The sequence below is a fragment of the Thamnophis sirtalis genome, unplaced genomic scaffold (assembly GCF_051295495.1).
Source record: "Thamnophis sirtalis isolate CommonGarterSnake01/CBP01778 unplaced genomic scaffold, rThaSir2_p1.2 scaffold_3, whole genome shotgun sequence".
Taxonomy (NCBI): Eukaryota; Metazoa; Chordata; class Lepidosauria; order Squamata; family Natricidae; genus Thamnophis; species Thamnophis sirtalis.
The window spans coordinates 12,202,116-12,216,178 of record NW_028261383.1 but is presented as its reverse complement, the minus strand read 5'-3'; the positions used below and the strand labels follow the sequence as shown (position 1 = coordinate 12,216,178).

Sequence of the window (14,063 nt, the reverse complement as noted above, 5' to 3'; positions counted from 1 at the left end):
CCTCCTATGACACACGGCACAGTGATTCCTATCATTGGATCACTGTACCAGAGGAGGTGGGACATCACTATGTGGCTGCTTGCCATAACAAGGAGGAGGTGGGACATCGTTGCAGAGCGGCAGGAGGGGGAGGAAGGGGAATCGTAAGACAGCCCTGCATTACATTAGAACGTGAGGAGGGGGGATGGTGCGGTGCGCGCTGCGCGGCAAACTGACACAGAGGGAGGGGAAACTCACAGGGGCACCGGGCCATTCACGAGTGTCACCCAGCGGCATGGCCCCACCCCTTTTTCTCCTCCATTTCGGGCAAATTTTTCACTGACTCGAGTATAAGCCGAGGCGGCTTTTTTCAGCCCAAAAAGTGGGCTGAAAAACTAGGCTTATACTTGAGTATATACAGTATATTGTATGAATAAGAGAAAAATGGACATAATTAGGATATATAACATCATGTATATCTTACAAGTTGCTGATATAATCAGTATATCGTTGTTGCAAAGTTGAAACTGTGAGGTAAAATGAAGAAAAACATGCAATAAAAATATTAATTAAGAAAGAAAAATGTGTAACTATGTGTAGACTCACAATGCAAGTGAGCGAACCAATTAGATTTGTGTGACATACAGCTAAACAGCATTCAACTAGGACGGAGGTAATATGTTTATTGTTAATTTTATATTCGTTGAACACATTTTTGTGTGTGTACATGCCTGTCTTTCTGTAATTCTTGTTTTGTTTTGTTTTCATTCTGTATTTGTATTTTATTTTTGGAAAAGAGAATAAAATACATTCTCATTGTGATGCTCATTCCAGATGCAGCGTCTGTCTTATCCTAGAGGCTGCTAGGTCCCAATGTGGGACTAAGAGGCTTCAGCTGGAGCCTGGCAAGACTGATTGTGGCTTTGGGTCTTGGGACCTCCAGTTCGAGGACAAGGCCACCCTTGGAAGGGGTTGCCCTGCCCCACACAAAACCCCATGTGGAAGGTGTTTGAAAATCAGGTGGTAATCATGGCCAGGAGGCTCTCGGCTCAACTTCCAGTTATGTCAGTTGGGGTTAGACTGAGGGGACAACATCTCCTTAATGGGATGGGTGGAATGGGGATAAGAATAGGGAGGAGTGGAGTGGAATGGAATGGAACATAATAGAACAGAACAGAATAGAATAGAAAATAGAATGGAAAATAGGTGAATGGAATGGACTAGGATAGGATAGGATAGAATAGAAAATAGTGGAATAGGATGAGATGGGATGGAAAAGAATAGAATGGAAAATAGTGGAATGGAATGGAATAGAACACAATCTGGAAGGGACCTTAGAGGTCTTCTACTCCAGCCCCCTGCTCAAGCAGAAGATACTTTCCTTGACTTTTTTCTTGTTATTTATATGTTGAAATAAAGTTTCAACATATAAAGGAACAAAGGGAAGAAAAGGAAGAAAAGAGAAAGGAAAGGAAGGAAAAGGAAGGAGGAAAGGAAAGGAAGGAAAGGGAAAGGAAAGGAAGAAAATGGAAAGAAAAGAAAGGGAAAGGAAGAAAGGAAAGAAAGGGAAAGGAAAGGAAAGGAAGAAAAGGAAAAGGAAGAGAAAGGAAAGGAATTCACTTTTCGCCAAAAGTCTTTATCGAACAAACACGGACTTCTCTTCGGAGGGCATCCCTGTGGCTGCATTCACACGTAACCAGATCGCCTTCCTGTGCTAAACTTGGCAGGTCCTCTCCTAAACTTTATCCTAAAGGGAATCCGCCTAGGTTCCCGCTCCCCCTTCCTGGGCGTCGGAGGACAGAAAAAGGGCGGCTCACTTTCCTCTCTGCGCACCTTGGAGGGGGGAGTGGAGAACTTGAGCCCCGGAGACTCATCGCTCTGGAGCGCGAAGGGCGGGGCGGGGCGGGGCCAGAAGGGGCGGGGTTTTCCTTCGGCTGATGGTTTGGGCTGTTGGGTGCAATCCGGTGTCCCGAGTTGCGGGTGGAAAGGCGCACGTGGCTGGAGGGCGATGGCTCTGCAACGGGCGCCCCTCTTGTTCCTGGGAGCGGTGCTGGGGGCCTTCGTGACCGGGGCCTGCTGCGCCGGTGAGTTCCTGAAAGGACTTGCCACCTGAGGGACGGGGAAGGCGAGGGAGGGGAGCAGAAAAGGAGGGGGAGCCGTAAACAGTAACAGAGTTGGAAGGGACCTTGGAGGTCATCTAGTCCAACCCCCTGCTCTCGCAGGAGACCTGGACTAGGGATTTGAACCATCGAACTGCCGACCTTTCTGATTGACAAGCTCAGTGTTTTAGCTACTGAGCCGCCCAGTTCTGTGTCTCTCCCCCTCCAAGCTCATTTATAACAGAATAACAGTCTATGGAGATTCTCAGTCGTCCAGGTCACCGTTGTCCCAAAGGGGTTTTTTCAAAGAGGCAACTGGACTTTCTGGGTTTTCTTTGAAGGCGTTTCGCTTCTCATCCAAGAAGCTTCTTCAACTCCCAAGCTTCTTGGATGAGTCTTCAAAGAAAAACCAGAAAATCTTGAAAAAGACCCATTGTGACAACCGAATGACAGGACAGGACAGGACAGGACAGAATAACTAAGTTGGAAAGGACCTTGGAGGTCTTCTAGTCCAACCCCCTCCTTAGGCAGGAAACAAATGGTTATCCAATCTCTTCTTAAAGACTTCCAGTGTTGGGGCATTCACAACTTCTGGAGGCAAGCTGTTCCACTGATTAATTGTACTAACTGTCAAGAAATTTATCTTAATTTGCTTCTCTCCTTGATTAGTTTCCACCCATTGCTTCTTGTCCTGCCCTCAAGTGCTTTGGATAATAGCTAGACTCCCTCTTCTTTGTGGCAACCTCTGAGATATTGGAACACTCATATCATGTCTCCAGTGTTGGAAGAGACCTTGGAGGTCTTCTAGTCCAGCCCCCTGCTGGAGCAGGAGACCTTATATACTATTCCAGACAAATGGGGAGGGAGGGAGGGAGGGAGGGAGGAAGGAAGGAAGGAAGGAAGGAAGGAAAGATTTACAAGACAGAAAACATCTTCCTTCCTTCTTGTTTCACCAATCCTTGTTTAAGAACATTTGGTGTTTCTTTGTAATCAATTCCATTGGTATTTCTGGGGAAAAACCAAAATAGAGAGCAATGGGCAATTTGGGCAGCAAAAACAACAGCCAGGGTGGAGTTTATACATTATCCTGGGACTGATTTACATATGTAAGTGGGGGAGGATAGGGACAGCAGACTGTGGGGAAAGAGGTTGGAGCAGGAGAGATGGGGGGGGGGGGGGCTGACAGGAGAGGCAGAGAAAAGGGGGGGCTGTTTGTAGAAGAGTTTATTATTCCAACACAGAACTCAATCCGTCTCATCCATCTCTTTCATCTTCCTGGGCTTACCTGCTATGGAGTCCACCTTATCAGAAAACTGAGTCACCTGGGAAGGGCTCGAGGGCTGGGAAAGGGTTGGGTTGATTCTCTGGAGAGTAGCCAGGTCTCTAACAAGGAAGCTATGGGTCAATCAAAGGGTTTGCCAGCTATAAACTGACTTACAAATAGAGATCATGTCTAACATGCTTCAGCAATGGCTGAGAAGAAGAAAAAGAATAACCCATAGAAAAATGAACTCTTACACTCCAGGAGAGAATGGAGTTGTTGAATGCAGGAATGGTGTGTTACAAATCATGAAAGAAAGGACAACCGTTTAAATAGGAGCCAGCAGTGTGTGCAGCTACCAAAAAAAGCCAACACAGTTCTAGGCTGCCTCAACAGAGGGATAGAATCAAGATCATGTGAAGTATTAATACCACTCTATAAGGCCTTGGTAAAGCCACACTTGAAATAATGCTTTCAGTTTTGGTCACCACGATGTAAAAAAGATGTGGAGACCCTAGAAAGAGTGCAGAGAAGAGCAACAAAGAGGATTAGGGGACTGGAGGCTAAAACATATAAAGAATGATTGCTGGAATTTCGTATGTCTAATTCAATGAAAAGAAGAACTAGGGGTGACATGATAGCACTGTTTGATATCTCAGGGGTTGCCCCAAAGAAGAGGGAGTCAAGCTATTCTCCAAAGCACCTGAAGGCAGAACAAGAAGCAACTGATGGAAACTAATCAAGGAGAGAAGCAACCTAGAACTTAGGAGAAATTTCCTGACAGTTGGAAGAATTAATCAGTGGAACAACCTGCCTCCAGAAGTTGTGAATGCCCCAACATTGGAAGTATTTAAGAAGATGTTGGATAGCCATTTGTCTGAAATGGTATAGGGTTTCCTGCCTGAGCAGGGGGTGGACTAGAAGACCTCCAAGGTCCCTGCCAACTCTGTTATTCTGTGAAGATGCATTATTCGCACATGCAGGAATGAGTAAGCTGTATTAGGGCGAGCCAATATTAACTGCCAATTATTTCGTCAATCATGTGATCAGTCCTGTCCCAGGTCCATCAGTTCCCTGCAATTGGCAGGGGAGTTGTGATCCGAGTCAGGGGCATAAGCAGCTGGCTGGGAATCCCAGGGGGGGCCAGAGGAGCTAGGGGTGGGGAAACCTTAATCAGGTGTGGCTCTGCCCAGATGTTTTTAAGCTCAGCCAAGGGATGCTGGGGCTTCTTCCTCAGGTTTGAATGGGGGAGCCTTTCCAAGCAGAGCAGAAAGAGGGCAAGCCAGTTGTTGGAGATGCTGGTGGATAGTGAAATGTTGGAGGGGATGGAGTGTAAACTCCTTAATTCTATCCTTTTTCTTCCTCCCTATCCAGGCTCCCTCTCACACTCCCTGTGCTATTCCTACCTCCATCTGTCAGAGCCCAGTCAGGGGCCGCCTCAGTCCTTCATTGGGGGCTACTTGGATGACCAGCCCATCACTCGCTTTGACAGCCACACCAGGAAGATGGAGCCTCTGGTGTCCTGGGTGAAGGAGGTGGAGGAGGGGACCTTTCTGCCCTTTGAGTGGGTCTTCAGGGCCGACCTGGAGAAGTTATCAAAACTGGGCCGCCGGGCTGGAGGTGAGCAGAGGCAGCACCACCTTTGGCCTCCAATGGATTCAGGAGCCGCCATGGTGGGATTTTATTCCCTGTAAAACACAAAGACTCCCACAAAACCAATTTTCTCCCTCAAATTCTTCACGGCTTGGCCCCACCCACATTATGCTCTCTGACCACTGAAAGGCTTTGATCCTTGTGGGATAAAGAGGGGAAGGAGAGATTGGCCAGATAAGGACAAGACTCCTTGCATGAGACTTGTCCAAAAAGGGCTTTTTTCAAGAAGCAACTAAACTTTCTGGTTTTTTGTTTGAAGATGTTTCACTTCTCATCCACAAAGGTTCTTCAGCTCTGACTGGATGGTTGGGAATTTATATTCCTTGCAGAGTGCTGGTCATTTGCATTCTTTTAGAGGGTCATTGAGGTCACCGGGAGGTTTATCTCTGTCCTCAGGGTCACCTGAGTAGTACAGATGGATGTGGAGCCTTCTTGGAATTGCTGAAAGATGGAGATGGATGGTGTCGTATTCCTCCCCACTGTTGACACCCTCTGATGAAACAGATAAACTTCCAAGCGGCCTCAACAACTGTCTCAAAGAATGCAAATGACCAGCTGTTATAAATCCTTTTATCCTTTTATAAATCCTTCCATTCCCCACCATCCTGTCAGAGCTGAAGAAGCTTCTTGGATGAGAAGGGAAACGTCTTCAAAGAGAAAAAACAGGAAGTCCAGTTGCCTCTTGAAAAAAAAGCACCTTTGAGACAATCGTGACCTGGATGGAGACTGAGAATCTCCATAAGCATTTGCCTGAGACTTCTTAATGGGCCTCCTGGAGGGGAGGGGGGCTGAGGAGAGGACTCCTCAGCCCTTCTCACCCACCTCTCTCCTGGACTCTTCCAGGGCTTCACACCCTGCAGGCGATTTTGGGCTGCGAGATCAAGAAAGATGGGAACAAAGGAGGGTTTTTGCGCTACGGCTACAACAGGTGGGATATCATCAGCTTCAAGAATGAGACCCTCAAATGGGGAGCAGCTCAGCCCCAAGCCGAGAAGGTCAAGGAGGAGGATGATCCAGAGTGGTCCGAGAAAGTAAATGTCTTCCTGGAGAAGACCTGCATTGTGTGGCTGCAGAGATACCTGTCCTACCGGGAGGAAGCTCTAAAAAGGGCAGGTGAGTGGCAAAGGGGGGGGTCTCCATTGAGCATGTTTCTGTAGGCTCCCCCTCCCCATATTATTTCTTCTCTACATAGCCAAGCCACCCTTTGCAGAAAAAGGTCAGGCAGTATCCCAGATCACATTACAGAAGGAAAATAACCAATGGTGAAATTCTATTTTTTTTACTACTGGTTCTGTGAGCGTGGCTTGGTGGGCATGGCTTAGTGGGCGTGGCAGGGGAAGGATACTGCAAAATCTCCATTCCCACCCCCTCTGGGGCCAGCCAGAAGTGACATTTGCCGGTTCTCCAAACTACTCAAAATTTCAGCTACTGGTTCTCCAGAACTAGTCAGAACCTGCTGGATTTTACCCCTGAAAATAACCTTCAATGTCCCACCCCCAAATAACTACTTCAAAGGCAAAGAAACTAACTGAATAAGTAATTAATGCTGAAGGTCCTTTCTATTTCCATGAGAAAAGCTTGCAAAACAAATGAAACTAACATTGGGTCAGAACGTAAAGATCAGTTTGTTCCTTATTTCTACGTGGAAGAACTTGCAAATAGAATATAGAACAGAAAATAGAACAGAACAAATAGAATCAGAATAGAATAAAAATAGCATAGAATAGCATAGACTAGATTGAATTTATAGAATAGATAATTAGAATAAGAATGAATAGAATAGAAGAATTAGAATGAATAAGAATAAAAATAGAACAGAACAGAATAGAATAGAATAGAACAGAATATAGAATAGCTGTCCTTATCACCCTCCATAAGGACTTTCTATCTGAGTCACTACTGCCACCAAACCAAAAAATGATGCAGTTTGTTAAAACACACTCAATCGTGTCTCTGTAAAGGGTGGACAGGATAGAAAGAGAAAGATGTGCTCTCCTCATCTGACGCAGGAAATGCAGACGCATTGAGCACATTCAATTTGGTAGGTTAACATTGAATCAACCCCCAAACTGGGGATTTTGTTGATTTTGTTTTCGTACCTTCCACCCTCTCCCCCTACCCCATATTATTTCTGTCCTACACAGCCAAGCACCTTTCATGGGCTTGGCAGAAAAAGGTTGGGTAGTATCTCACATCAGATTACAGAAGAGCGATGGGGAAATAATCTTCACTATTCCCCAAAGTAAATTCTTCAAAGATAAAGATAAGGAATCTAATTGAACAAGAGATTAAGGCTGCAAGTTCTGGTTACATTTCCAATCTTGCAAAGCAGAAGAAATTGCAATACAATTTCCACGTCCTGCATTTGGGACAGAATCAAAAGACAGGTTTGATTTGTGCAGGTAGTCCTCGACTTATGACCATAATTGAGCCCCAAATTCCTGTTCCTAAGTGACCCAGTTGTAAAATGAGTTTTACCCCATTTTACAAACTTTCTTGCCGCAATTGTTAAGGGAATCACTTCAGTTGTTAAGCTAGTAACACAGTTGTTAAGTGAAACTGACTCTGCAACCGTCATAAATATTAGCCAGTTGCCAAAAGTCTGAATTTTGAGCCTGTGACCATGGGGATGCAGCAATGGTCATAAATGTGAAAAATGGTCATAATTCACTTTTTTTCAGTACTGTTGTAACTTTGGACACTAAATAGCAATGGCACTTAGACTTACATACCGCTTCACAATGTTTACAACCCTCTCTAAGCGGTTTACCTTGCCCCCTACAATCTGGGTCCTCATTTCACCGACCTCGGAAGGATGGAAGGCTAAGTCAAACTTTAGCCAGAAAGACCCGAACTGCCAAACTGCTAACAACTGGTGATCAGCAGAAGTAGCCAGCAGTACTGCACTCTAACCACCATACCAGGGTGGCTAAATGAATGGCTGCCAGGGGCGAACTACCTGTGTTTCCATCTCTAAAATTCAAATAAAATTCCAGTGGATGCGAGAATCAAACTCGACTCAACCCAAAAGCATTCCAATTATTTTACTCAGAGTAGAAATTTTGCCCCAAATTCTATGTATACCCTGCTTCCCCAAAAATAACAACTAGCCTGAAAATAAGCCCTAACAGTATTTTTACGTGTGCGCCTAATATAAGCCCTATGCCCCTAAATAAGCCCTACTTAAGATCCTGTGCAGTGCCCATTCTGTCTGGTTGCTTGTGGTACAATGGCTGTGAGGTGGGGGTGGAGCTGCCTCACATATCCCGCACTAGCTTATCTCATGTCTTGACACCTGCCTCACTGCGGTGGGACCAGCAGCCATGAGCAGCAGGAGCAAGGATGAAATCCTCCCAGTTTGGCCTGGTTCTGCCAAACCTGTAGGGACAATTGTCCCTGGTTCTGCAAACCAGTAGTAAAAAAAGCTTCCGGGGATCACGTGGCTCAGCTGTGAGCCCCATGATCATGGGAAGCTTCCCCCCCTCTTTTAAAGCATTTTTTCCCAGCCAGTTCGGGCAAATAGGTAGGAACAAAATGCTTTAAAAAGTGGGGGGAAAGCTTCCCATGATCACGTGGCTCACAGCTGATCCACATAATTGTCAGAAGCTTCCCCCCTCTTTTTAAAGCATTTTGGTCCTACCTATTTGCCCAAACTGGCAGGGAAAAACTGCTTTAAAAAGCGAAAAAATGTTGGCTATGCCCACCCAGTCACATGACTCCCCCCAAGCCACGCAGAACCGGTGGGCAAAAAAATTGGATTTCATCACTGAGCAGGTGCCTATGTTGCCACCAGCCCACTTGCTTCTGCTTGCTGGCAGCCACAACAGAGAAGGAGGCTGAGCAGTGTGTTGGTGCCGTGGCCACGAGGGGAGGCAAGTGTTGGGGCATGGGTAGCCTGGATGTGCGGGCCCTGAGATAAGCCAGTTTGGGATGCATAAGGTCGCTCCATCCCCCACCCCTGCCTTGTGGTGGCGAGCAAACAGAAGTGTATATGGAAAATATAGGACACCCCTTGAAAATAAGCCCTAGCACTTATTTTGGAGCTGAAAAGAAAATAAGACCGGGTCTTATTTTGGGGAAAACACAGGTATCTTTCAAAGCTAAATCTAAAGAGCTTCAAGGCCCCATCTTTGAGGCTCTCTTAGGTTCAAGCATGGAGGAGGGAGCAGTGGGAGAGGAAGGCCAAATGAGGTCTTCCCAGTTATTAAAGCATCTTAACAGAAATATTAAAAATTCCAGGAACTCTGATGTTGCTGTTTCTGCAGAGCCTCCAGTGGGGAAGGTGACTCGCAAGGAAATAGATGACAGCCTGGAGATCCTCATCTGCCAGGCCTCTGGCTTCTACCTGAAGGAGATCCAGGCCACTTGGATGAGGGACAAAGAGGTCTGGAACAACGAGACCCTGCATAGGAACGTGGCCCCCAACTCAGATGGGACCTATTATGTCCGGCTCAGCACTAAAATCAACCCCAAGGAGAGGCAGCGTTTTCGGTGTCGCCTGGAGCACGAGGGCTTGCAGGAGCCCCTGGTCTTGGCTTGGGAGGACAAAACAGGTGAGAGGTTGTGATGTGTAGAAGTTTATTTTTCACCAATGTTGGAAAGACTTCTGCTGCACCATCTCAAGTTCTCTTATATTTCGTGATTGGAGAGAAGGGATTTCTGACAGGGGAGTTACAGTACAAGTAGTAACTTGAAAGAAAAGGTCCAAACATATAATATATGATAAAGCATCATCATCATCATCACCATCCTTACCCATTGCGGATCCACTGCAGGACGAAGACCTCTTCCGCATGTTTCCAACCCATACGGTCCTGAGCTTTCTTTTGCCAATTGGGCCCACAATACTTGCTGATATCATTGATCCATCTTGTTTTCGATCTCTTTTGTGGATGCTTGATATATATGCGATATGGCTGTGATGGCAAACCTATGGGACATTGGCACAGGTGGCACACAGAGCTCTGTCTGCAGGCATGCCAGCCGTCGCCCAAGCCCAGCTTTGCCGTGCATGCACGCGTGCCTCCCGCTGGCCAGCTGGTTTTCAGGTCTCTGCCGTACATGCACAGGGGATGCGGCACATGTGGGGGATGCACAAGTGCATGTGCAGGGAGGGCGCTCACATTGTATTTTGGGGGTTCACATCAGAGGTGGATTTTCTGACATTTAGAAGTTAGAATTTGGTTCTAGAACTAAGGAGAACTCAGTTCTCTCCTGAGAGTTATAAGGTAGAGGTTCGTTCTAGAACTAAGGAGATTTTTCCTGACAATTAGAAGGTAGAGGTTGGTTCTGGAACTAAGGAGGTAGAGGTTGGTTCTGGAACTAAGAACTTTCCTGATCGTTAGAAGGTAGAGGTTGGTTCTAGAACTAAGGAGAACTTTCCTGACAGTTAGAAGATAGAGGTTGGTTCTGGAACTAAGGAGAACTTTCCTCACAGAAGGTAGAGGTTGGTTCTAGAACTGAGGAGAACTTTCCTGATAGTTAGAAGGTAGAGGTTGGTTCTAGAACTAAGGAGAACTTTCCTGACAGTTAGAAGATAGAGGTTGGTTCTAGAACTAAGGAGAACTTTCCTGACAGTTAGAAGATAGAGGTTGGTTCTGGAACTAAGGAGAACTTTCCTGATAGTTAGAAGGTAGAGGTTGGTTCTAGAACTGAGGAGAACTTTCCTGACAGTTAGAAGATAGAGGTTGGTTCTGGAACTAAGGAGAACTTTCCCAACACTTAGACGATAGAGGTTGGTTCTAGAACTAAGGAGAACTTTCCCGACAGTTAGAAGATAGAGGTTGGTTCTAGAACTAAGGAGATCTCTCCTGACAGTTAGAAGTTGGTCCTAGAACTAAGGAGAACTTTCCTGACAGTTAGAAGGTAAAGGTTGGTTCTAGAACTGAGGAGAACTTTCCTGACAGTTAGAAGATAGAGGTTGGTTCTAGAACTAAGGAGAACTTTCCCGATAGTTAGAAGATAGAGGTTGGTTCTAGAACTAAGGAGAACTTTCCTGAGAGTTAGAAGATAGAGTTTGGTTCTAGAACTAAGGAGAAATTTCCTGACAGTTAGAAAATAGAGGTTGGTTCTAGAACTAAGGAGATATTTCCTGATAGTTAGAAGTTGGTTCTAGAACTAAGGAGAACTTTCCTGACAGAAGATAGAGGTTGGTTCTAGAACTAAGGAGAACTTTCCCGACAGTTAGAAGTTAGAGAGTTGGCTTATTTCATGTGGGAGCAGAGCCTGGAGGCCCGTGTGGGTTGGGAAATGCTTCTGTTGCTGAGCATCTCTCCATCAGGGACCCCAGCCTTTGTCTAATCAGAAATTCTGAATTTCTCCTCCTTTAGCTACAATGTGGTGGATCCCTGTGGCAATTGTGGCCGCCATAAACGTGGGACTTTGGATTCTCTTCCTGAGAGGTGAGTGAGACGCAACCTCTGACAGCTACCCTTGTGTGTCTTTCTGTGTGGACTGAGCCAATGAGGACTCTTCTCCAGGAGTTCCTCTCTCGGGGAAGGACCAGGAGGAGTCGACGTGGAGGAGAGCTGCAAACTTTTCTCTTCTTTGGCTGTTTCTTCTCTGACCTGTTGAGGTTGCAGTGGGGGTGGGGGAGAAGAGAGATCTAAGCGGTTGAGAGTAAATACACTGACATAAAATTGGGGCTGTGGTGGGTTGACTTCTCCATTTTCTCTCCTTGCAGCACAAGGCATCCTATGGCAGCTGGAGGTCCCAGAAGGCTCCGGAAGCCGCTCTGCCAATATGACACAGGGAAGAAAGGAATCAGGCGTGGCTCAAAAGGTGGAGCTCCTGAGCAGGGCAGTTGGAGACGTCTGACCAGGACTGAATATCAGAATCAGAATGCAGCTGGAAGGGACCTTGGAGGTCTTCTAGTCCAGCCCCCTGCTCAAGCAGGAGATTCAGAGAAGTGACTGTCCAGTCTCTTCTTAAAAAACCTCCAGTGACGGAGCACCCACAACTTCTGAAGGCAAACTGTTCCACTGCTTAATTTTCCTCACTGTTAGGAAGTTTCTCCTCAATTACAGGTTGCTTCTCTCCTTCATTAATTTCTGTCCATCGCTTCTTCTCTTGCCTTTTGGTGCTTGGGAAAATAAATTGACCCCCCCTCCTCTTTTGGCAGCCTCTCAAGTACTAGAATACTGTTACCATGTCCATCCGTCCCCCTAGTCCCACTTTTCTCTAGACTGGCCAAACCCAAATCTTGCAACCGTTCTTCGTGTGTTTTAGTCTCCAGACCTTTAATCATCTTAGCTGCTCTTCTTTGCACTTTTTCCAAAGTCTCAACGTCTTTTTTTGTAATGCGATGTCCAAAACTGGATGCAGCATCTCAGGTGGGGTCTTCCCAAGGCTTTATAAAGCAGTACTAATACTTCGCGTCAGTTTGATTTTATGTCTCTGTTTATACAACCAAGGATTGTATTAGCTTTTGTGGCTGCTGACTGGCTGAAGCAGGAGTCACAGAGTCTGAAGAGAAGAAACCAGGATCCTGGAATCTCAGAAAGTGCAGCGTCTTTATTTCTAATATATATCTATTTAAAAGATTGTTGCTATTAAGGTAACAATGATTTAATAGCTGACCAGCTGCTGTAAGGCTGTAAACTGAGATGATGAAATGAGAATGAGTCAGCAGGGTTACTGCCACTTTAAGAAGCTGTCTATATAAGAGAGGCCATGTGAGGACATTTCTCTCTCCTCGTGTTCTACCTCCATTGTAGCTCTCCGTGTATGCCTCCGTGTTATAGTTGCAGATTGATTGATTGCCTTGTATTTGCCTAGAATGTGTGTATATACGTATATATAGATGCCTTATAGATAAACCTCTGTTTGAAAGTCAAAACCTCTCTGTACTGTATTTTGCTCCTGTGGTTTCTCAAAATAGTAGTCACACTGTGCACACTCTGACAGCTGCCAAGTAACATTGATATGACCAGATTCCCTCTTCCTTCTTGGTCTCTGTCAGAGAAATGAACGAAGGTGCTAACTAGGCTATCTCTAGATTAAGAAAAAAAATGAAACTCCTTAGCAGGGTATAGAAGTTGTTATTGAAATTCAGTCCAGAACATGAATAGTTCTACCAATTGGCTTGAGGCTCCAATGGGGGAATTTCACACTGGAGGTGATTGATGGACTTATGGCAATTCCCACCTCCCCTCCCATATATTATCATCCTTTCCGCCCCACCTTTGGTGATAACTTACATTTTCTTGCAATCTTGATGTGATTTCAAAGGTGAAATGCTACCAGTTCGGACTGATTCGCCTGAACCAGTAATTTCCGCCGATCAGCTGGGCGATGATCAGATGTGACGCGCTAATTATATTAGCTAGAATTGTTAGGTTTCCTGCTTTCTAGCTAATCTAAATTGCGTGGCACAGCGGATTCCCCACCAATGTTCCCTCTAATTTTTTTTCAGTGTGAGCGGAAAAGTATAGTGTGTGAGCTGCACAGTTTCATGCCTGAGCACCTAAGAGAGCCACAGTTTGAACTGCTGTCGCGTCTGCTGGACATTTGCGCAACCTTCCAAGCGTCAAGCGCCAATTGCGAGCGAGGTTTCAGCCCGATGAATGCCAGACATGAAAAGTGCCACTCAAACACTATACTTTTCCCCTCACCCTGAAAAAAAAAGGCTCTCTGCTCAGCTTTTAGATTGTTAGACTGGCTAGAGAGAGACATGGCACCAACAGGGTCCTGGGTCCTGGCATTTTGCAGGCAACCTGTCCTCTCACATTCCTTTGGAATGCAACCCATCACATGTGAATTAGATTTTGCCAATTATCCTATTAAAAGATAACGCTATTATTCTAAAATATGACTAACTCAATATTAAAAACTGTAAATATGTAATGCTGATAAATAATAGCAGTAATTGTTATTTAGTATGATTAAAATCAGGATTGATATATCAATATAATATCTATCGAAATTGACAATATACACTAAAATAACAATACAAATATATAATGTGGAATATAAATGTAATAAATATAATATATAAATGCAACATAAAAAACTCTCCCCCTTTAAAGTAGTAAGATCAATTAAATAGTCTAGCAAGTTTGGACAATATGCTA

General features: G+C 45.3%; 1 protein-coding gene across 1 annotated transcript; it reads left to right on the top strand.

Annotated features, from left to right (window-relative positions):
• The first annotated feature begins 4,395 nt into the window (after positions 1-4,395).
• LOC148047193 (major histocompatibility complex class I-related protein 1-like) lies at positions 4,396-13,374 on the top strand. Its single transcript, XM_087711289.1, has 5 exons — positions 4,396-4,959; positions 5,836-6,105; positions 9,258-9,545; positions 11,322-11,393; positions 11,675-13,374. The coding sequence occupies exons 1-5, from the start codon at positions 4,533-4,535 to the stop codon at positions 11,806-11,808; spliced, it is 1,191 nt and encodes a 396-aa protein (XP_087567415.1). The 5' UTR covers positions 4,396-4,532; the 3' UTR covers positions 11,809-13,374.
• The last annotated feature ends 689 nt before the right edge of the window (positions 13,375-14,063 follow it).